Here is a 7958-nt window from a genome sequence, read left to right on the forward strand (position 1 = left end):
TTTACTGATGCAGAAATTTCTAAGGGGGATTTCCATGCTGGAAAACAGGGTTACAACTCCGTCATCTCTTTAAGCCCTCCCATTCCCCTTGGCCATTTGTTCCTGGAGCCTTTCTTGAGAGATTGAGCCATGAGTTAGGCCAGGTCATCAGCTGAGCCAGCTGAGAACACCTCTTAATTGATTTTCAGCTGCATCAGCTTCTTAATGTGACAGCACAGGGGCCTCAGCGTGAATCCTCCAGGGTCCCAGTGGGGTGGGAGCAGTGGGTGTCCGCCCAGGTGGGTGCAGTTCTGGGTGCTCTTGTTGCTGGGTGAACACGGGGGCATCCTGACGTCCTGGAGAGTTTCTACAGCTCTGAGAGTGCTTCTTCTTAATCGTGCACTCCACACGAGGTCCATTGATTTGTGCACACGGCCACGGGCATTCACAAAACAAAGCATCTCTCCTTGCTGAAATCCAGATTCTTTCCAAACAACTTTGCCCTCCTGCATGCAGCATAGCTGGAAGTACTGGTGTGAGTGGTTCCTACGTTCCACCTAATGACAGCAGATCAATCCGAGATCACCAGAAATGTCTAAAAATGGGAAAAGGAGGAATGGAGGTGAGTAAGGAGTGAATGCCTGCTGAATTTTCTGATGCTCTGTACTGGTTTGTATATGCTCTGAGGGTATTTTCTGACCTGTGTGCCTCTCTGCTGCTGAATGTTGCCTTTGCTGGTCAGATGTTTTCTCACTGACAATGAAGCCAAACAGAATGTAGCTTTGGAAGAGAAAATGTGAGAGAGACTGAAGTCAATTGCTGATGTGATCTTCAAGTTCTGAACAACTTTAGGATAACTGCTGGGGTTACATGCGTACAGAAGCTACCTGTGCTCTCAAAGTGACATCCTAAATGGATTTGTTTAATCTTTCAGCAGAAAAGAAATGGGTGTTTTGAAGTACAGGATGAAAGCAGCACCAGAACATCCTTCCCTAGAAGTCAGAGAAAAAGTGCACTCATCCATGAACAAATTAAAACCAACTGATAAATGCCTTTCTGAGGCTTCCTACACGTGTTCAGTGTAACAACAAGTTAATCCCTCCATCCCTCCTGCGGAGCTATTGCAGCTCCTGGTCTGAGGAGCTGAGACTGCGCAGTCCCAAACCGGTCCTGTTCTGAAGTCTCTGCTGTAAATGCTCCGCAGTGCTGCTCCTGTGGAGCCCATCGCACCTTAGAGGCTGTGCCCCTGCCGGCACTGCTCACAGCACCAGCTGCATCTTCACCAGCTCCCAGATTGCTGTGCAGCTGCAGCTGATGGATCCGTGCTGTGTCAGCTGCCCTGTGATCCCAGCTGCCCCGCTGAGCGACGGCCTGGGGTAACCCACCATGCCTCATGTGCTGCTTCCATCCTACCAGGCACAGAGGGCAACTTTTCCTGAGGAGTTTGACCATTACTATTCCTTGACCAAACTCATGTCCATCTATCAAGCAACCAACAGGACCACTTTCAACTGGACAGACAGCCGCATCGTGGAGTGGGAGAAGTTTGCAGAGCTGGCTAAATATGAGCCAGAATCCCAGAAACCAACAGTGAAGGCTCTCCTGATCGTGGCGTACTCAGTGATTATCGTCATGTCTCTCTTTGGGAACGTGCTGGTGTGCCACGTGGTGCTGAAGAACAAGAGGCTGCACTCGGCCACCAGCCTCCTCATTGCCAACCTGGCGGTGTCTGACATCATGATCACGCTGCTCAACACGCCCTTCACCCTGGTAAGTGGCACACAGGGCTGTCCCACTGGCAGCTGTCCCAGAAGTATGCAGCCCAATGGTTGCTGTGCTAGAACTGAGGCATGGACCCAACACCCAACACAACCAGACCTAATGGACCGCTCTGCCAGGCAGGTGAGGCATCGTCCAGCAAACTGCGGGCTCCTTTGGCTCTCTTAGCCTCCGTATTTCCTAAAAGACTCTGAAGTCTCTCTATGTGTGCTGACAAACTGCCACAGACCAGAAGAGCTTCTTGGGCAATGCAGAGTAGGTGTCCGTGTGTGTCAGTGCCATTAACATGCATGCAGCAGGACTGCAAAGTCAAACTTAGATCCCGAGATCTAAGAACCTGTGGGTTCAAAACAACACGGCTTTTTTATTGGCATAATCAAAAAGTAGTTTCCACTGTTTGTAAGTGTTGTTTATATGAGTAAGCCAGGGGGGCTGCAACGGCACCACCCATTTCAGCTCAACATTTTAACCTTCTAAACTCCTATGTAGAGGTGTTTCACATCCAGCGCTGCTCGCTGTGGGATTTTGGGTGGAGTTGCCCAGCAGCCAAAGGGAAAGAGCTGGCTCAGGTGCAGCCCGGGGCGTTCCCCATGGGTTCATTTGCTGATGGCTTTTGTTTTCCCCTCAGGTTCGGTTTGTGAACAGCACGTGGATCTTTGGGAGGGCGATGTGCCACGTCAGCCGCTTCGTGCAGTACTGCTCGCTGCACGTCTCCACGCTCACCCTCACAGCCATCGCCCTGGACAGGCACCAGGTGAGGCCCCGCTCACCCACGGCCTTATTGCAGGGCTCCTCCCAAACCCCTCCGGTCCCGGTTGAGCCGTGGGTTTGTGGTGTTAAGCAGGCCCAGCCTGGCCCTGAGGTTGGCACAGCCGATAGGTGATCCTGGTGATTTTTTGCAGTGGGGGCCTTGAAAGGCAGCAGAGCCACTGCCAAATGCAAAGCACAGGTTCAGCAGTGCAGGGGACGTTTTCAAGCTTTGCAGCTTTCTAACTCAAACCTATAATACACAACTAACATCCCAACCTTAAATTCTCACCTGGCTGCCTGCTTGTTCTGCTGTTCTTTTCACATTGGGCATTTGCCGCATCAAGCTGCAGGGCACACGGAGGTGGCAGCAGTCCTCAGCTCACTGCATCAGTACAAAGCAATCCCAGTTAGCTAAGTACAACTGTGGGAATGATGCTGGGGCAGCACGAAAGGGAGTGGTGGGGTGAGGGGCTGTGGGAATGCTGGAGGACACGTTAGAGCTGTGAGAAGACTCTGCCCCCACCTGCCTGCAGCCAAGCACTCCTGTACTGCAGGAAGGAGAAGGACCAGGCCATGTGCTCATATCAGGAACTCACTCTCCTTTCCTCTACTGTGTATCTGCCAGAATAGTGCTCTTCACATTCTGAGCTCCTATGAGCTCCTAAATGCTTTTCATCTAACTGAGGAAGTTTCATGAAAGCTGAGTTAATGCTCCGGATGGGCGGGGGCTCAGCTCAAACAAACCACGCTTCATCGCATACTTCATTCTGAATAAAATAACGTACCCAGAAGTGAAAAAAATTGAGTAGGATTATTTTTTTTCCATTTAACATTACACAATTTAAAGAAAATGATTCTCACAGAAAAAAAAATAGGGAAAAAGTTCATCTGAAAGCACTTCTGAGTAGACTGAAAAGTTTGCTGTTCCCCATTTTCTGGGTCACTCTGATAAGCAGGACTTTTCCCTAACCATGGCTGTTATTTTCTAAATAGCATTAAATCATGTAAAAAAAAACAAAACCTCTGCTGTGTGCATTGGCAGAGGGTCTTTCCTTTCCCATGTGATAAGAGACTTTGTGAAGTCTGTGTTATAGGTCATTCTGAACCCACTCAAGCAAAGGATGTCTCTGACAAAAGGAGCGCTGAGCATCGCTGTGATCTGGCTGCTGGCAGCCTGCTTCTCCCTGCCCCATGCCATCTACCAGAAGCTCTTCCAGTACAACTACAGGTGAGCTCCTCCCGCAGCCTTCAGCTCCTAGTGGGGGGACTGGAGGGGTCCCAGCTGTGAGGAGACATTGAGGCACTTGATGCCATCAGTGAGAATTTGTGTGTGTCAATGAAATCTCATTTCCTTCGTCAGAAGCTGGCTGCAGTGAAGAGCCTCTCAGCTCACTCCAGAGCACACAAGAGCTTTGGGGCTCAGCCCCGCACAGCTGCCCTGCGGGGCAGAGTGGTGCTTCCCGGTTCCTGGTACCTTGTGGGTTCTGGATTCCTCCTGGGGCCATTCCTCATCCCTCCTTTGCATGCGTTTGGTTTTGTAATCCCAGAAACCTGAGTCTGGGCAGCCCCGTGCCCAGGCAGGGAGGAAACGGAGAGCAGGTGCTGTGGTTTGGAAGAGAAAGAAATGAAACCGCATCATGAAAACGTCCGCACTACATCTGCACTTTGCAATGCAGAAAAGGCAGGGAGGGGTAGGACTGCCTCTGAGTCAGCCAGGCCATGAACCCCGACTTCACGCGCTGATTCACGCACTGCGGCTCCTTTGCATTTCTCTCTCTGGATTTGTGCAGCAGGACAACCTTCCTCAGAGCAGGAGGCTGCTCTGCAGTGTGACATAAACTGCAGTAGCAGAAGAAAAAGCTGCTTACTGAAACTTACTGAAAGAGGGAGGGGAAGTGGAACTTCACACCCACCTGAAGGCTTTCGAGGTACTGGAGGAAAGTAAAGGTTCTGCTCTTTGAGAAAAATACTCTGATCTTCCCGTTTGTGTGCTGTCTGCTGAGGGCACTCAGGCTCAGTCCTGCGGCACGGCCGCTCCGCTCCGGTCGGCGCAGCCGGGGCACGCTCACCTCTTGCACGGCTTTTCACAGCGGTTGTGTACACGTTACACAGATGGGAGCGCAGTGTGGGCTTCCACAGCTCCTCCTTGCTTGTGCTGTGATTTATGGTGCCCAGGAGGTGTCCTGCAGAGGGATATGAGCTCTTCAGCTCTCAGACTTTGTAAACAGAGTGCTGGGTTACTCCAGCGCCCGCACTGCTCCGCAGCTGCGCTCAGGCTGTTACCCAACGAATTGCTTATGAATGAACAAATGCCACTATCTCTTTCACTGCACCTGTCGGGGCTCATCCTTCAGTGTGCCTAGAGGAAACCCATCCTCGAGCTGGCACGGGGCAAACAGCAATATAAGGACTTCCAGGACATGTTATTTTCATTGCTGTTTTCCATTCAATAAAAATGCTGGCGGTAATGTCACCCGCAATAGATCCCAGGGCTGGGAGCTGACTGCAGCAGGAGCTGTTTCTCCGGGACAGGAGCCAGGCTGCAGCCAGTCCCACTGCCACCGTGCTCAGAGCTGTGCCCACAGCCACAGAGTGCATGCGGCCTCCCTGTGTGCCCTTGGGAGCGTGGCTGCACGTCCTGCTGAGTGGCCTCAGGTTCCCCATGCCCTCACGTCCCCGTGTTCTTGGGTCTGCTGTGCCCTGCTTCGCCCTCCATCATCTCTTGTGCACATGCGTTCACTGCTGTCCGCTTCCAGACAATCTTCTATTTGTGGCACAAAAGCCAACACTGAGTGCTGAGAACAGGATATTACAGATATTAATCAATACTGCAGCAATTAGTGCAGCTTGATGGAGGCTAACAAGTGGATGGAGGACAAGGTTTGAAAAGGGCAAAGTGTAACAAGAGAAAAGAAGCGGGGACAACAGAGAAAGAATAGAAGAAAGCATCACCAGGAAATAGATCTGAGAGCCCCTTTCTCTTAATGCACTTTTGTTTCCAGCGTGTGCAGGAACACTCGGTTCTCTGTGGGGTGGAGGTGAAGCGAGGAGTGCCAACAGAGCACGAATCTGTTGTGTGGAATTGGATGGAAGAGTTGTGTTTAATTAATAGAAACTTTCTTCTTTTGTCTTGTTGTCTAGCCACTAGAAGTTAAACCACTGAGATTAAGTTAAAAATGGGCCCTTGGGAGCAACTTTTTGCCATGGTAAGGGGATGTGAGGGTCTCATTCAATCAAGATCTGCTGCAGCTTCCAAGGGGAACCTCCACACAGTCTTTCTCAGATTCCATTTTTTGGACAACAAAATAACTTAGGGCAGAAGGCAGTGGCAGTGCACAGTAACGAGAGTAAGCCTCAGGGTGACAGGCACAGGGAGAGGGCTTTCAGGGAAACAGCTCTGACTGACCTTTATCCGCTGAGATGAACAACATCTGCCCCTCCTCTGCTGACACCACAGCTGAGGCTGTGGGGCTGCGAAAGACGCACTGCATTTTGCCAAATCAGCAGCACCCTTCTGTACGGCCACGGCCACGCGCTGCCCACACCCTCTTTGTTTTCAAGGGAAGCCACGGTGCGGAGCCTGTGCCTCCCGGATTTCCCTGAGCCCGCAGAGTTGGTCTGGAAGTACCTGGACCTGTCCACCTTCCTGCTGCTGTACCTCCTGCCGCTGCTTGTCATCACTGCCACCTACACGCGCCTGGCCAAGAAGCTGTGGCTGCGCAACGCCATTGGTGATGTCACTGTGCAGCAGTACATCGCCCACCACAGGAGCAAGAAGAAGAGCATCAAGATGCTGGTGCTGGTTGTGGTGGTCTTCGCTGTCTGCTGGTTTCCACTCAACTGCTACGTAGTGCTCGTCTCCAGCCTGGGCATCAAGACCAAGAACTCACTGTACTTTGCCCTGCACTGGTTTGCCATGAGCAGCACCTGCTACAACCCCTTCATTTACTGCTGGCTGAACGAGAGCTTCCGCGCGGAGCTCAGGGCTGTGCTGTGCATGTGCCAGCACACACCTGGGCCCCCGGACACTGCGCAACCGCCCGCGGCCACGTCCTGCCACAAGGCCTGGGGGGAGCAAGTGGGCAGGAAGGGGCCCTCATCGCATAGCATTTGCTCCACCGTGCTCATCCCGACAGCCAACACTGACCTGTGAGCAGAGGGCAGCAGTGGATGGAGTTTGGCACGCGTCTGAGGGAAGGAGCTTTGCAGCCAGGTGAACCTCATCCATAGGGACTGTCCCAGATAACTTGCACTGAAGCCTCCCAGTAGAGCACAGGTGCAGCAGAAATGCTCAGTCATGGCCTGGAGCAGTGATGGAGCACCTGGTGGGTAGGCAGGGCCAGCCCAGGGCAGCTCAGGTGCATGCAGTGCACCTGAGTGATTGGAAGCTCCACCCCTTCCCAGACCTCATTTAAGGGTTAGCAGTGGAGGTGAGGGTATCTTGCTGGAGGTCCCTACCTACCTGAGGTCTTCTAAAGGTAAGCAGCATTTTTTTTCCCTTTGTTTCTGTGTCCACTGTTGTGTTTGGGCTTATCCTCACTTGCTCTAGCCTAGGACTTCGCCACCCTGCTATTATTGCTGTGTTTTCCATAGCATCATGGTATTGCAGTGGGGTAAGGGAAAGTCACGCTGAGTCCTGCTGCTCCTCCTGCTTCAGCCCAGCCAGTGCCCTGATGGAGCAGAGCTTTGCACTGCCCCAAGGCTGCACCTCTATGTCAGACCTTGTATTGTTTGGTACATTGAGAATCAATTTTAATTTCTGCTATAAATACATGAATTCATCAAATAAACCTATACAGACTCTGAACTAAAGGCCACAGAATAATTTATCAGGGCTGTAGCATTCACCAAATGAAGAATGAAATAATTCTAGATAATTACTCATTGTTGTAGATGAGATTCATTGAAACAACTGAATTGAATCATGGTTAAAGAGGTTTTCCTCAGTTATGAGAAAAATAGTTTAATTTGCTGTACTTGAGAGGCAAATGGACAAAAGAAGACCGAATAAAGGAAAGAGGGGGAAAAAAAACAACCAAGAAAGAAGTACAGAACAAAGGACATGAAGGCAGACAGAAAGCAGACTTGCTGTGTCATTTTGCTTGCAGCGTGGGACAGATGGATGGCAATCTGCAGCAGCACAGGAGCTGTAACAACACCATGGTGCTGGCTCAGGCGTGGCTCCCGGTGCTGCCTGCAGCTGTCAGACCATGGTGCTGGGTCCCACCTGGAGATGGTGCTGGGCCTCCCCTGGTCCAGGCCAAAGACATCTTAAGAAGCGTGGCGACGTGGTCAGGGGGACCCAGGTGCTTGCAGAGCGCAGTGAGAGCTTAAGGCTGCTCCAACCCTGTGTTTCTCGAGGCAGAAACTTTACACACGCTCCCGCAGACTGCTGCTGCTGACAAGTTGAGGTTTGTTGCACACAGGGCTGCGACACCACAGTCTGGGTG

General features: G+C 51.6%; 1 protein-coding gene across 4 annotated transcripts; it reads left to right on the forward strand.

The window, feature by feature from the left end:
* The first annotated feature begins 286 nt into the window (after positions 1-286).
* On the forward strand, positions 287-7155 carry LOC136044100 (G-protein coupled receptor 83-like). Of its 4 annotated transcripts, none has more exons than XM_065729183.1 (5): positions 287-601; positions 914-1749; positions 2387-2512; positions 3603-3736; positions 6070-7155. In XM_065729183.1, the coding sequence occupies exons 2-5, from the start codon at positions 1366-1368 to the stop codon at positions 6659-6661; spliced, it is 1236 nt and encodes a 411-aa protein (XP_065585255.1). In that variant the 5' UTR covers positions 287-601; positions 914-1365; the 3' UTR covers positions 6662-7155. The 4 variants fall into 4 exon arrangements, with proteins under 4 accessions (XP_065585255.1, XP_065585256.1, XP_065585257.1 ...); XM_065729184.1 differs by having other exon boundaries at positions 917-1749; XM_065729185.1 differs by having other exon boundaries at positions 1469-1749.
* Positions 7156-7958: the final 803 nt, after the last annotated feature.

The sequence above is a fragment of the Cyrtonyx montezumae genome, unplaced genomic scaffold (assembly GCF_038088225.1).
Source record: "Cyrtonyx montezumae isolate F1298 unplaced genomic scaffold, pur_monq_1.0 scaffold_11, whole genome shotgun sequence".
NCBI lineage: Eukaryota > Metazoa > Chordata > Aves > Galliformes > Odontophoridae > Cyrtonyx > Cyrtonyx montezumae.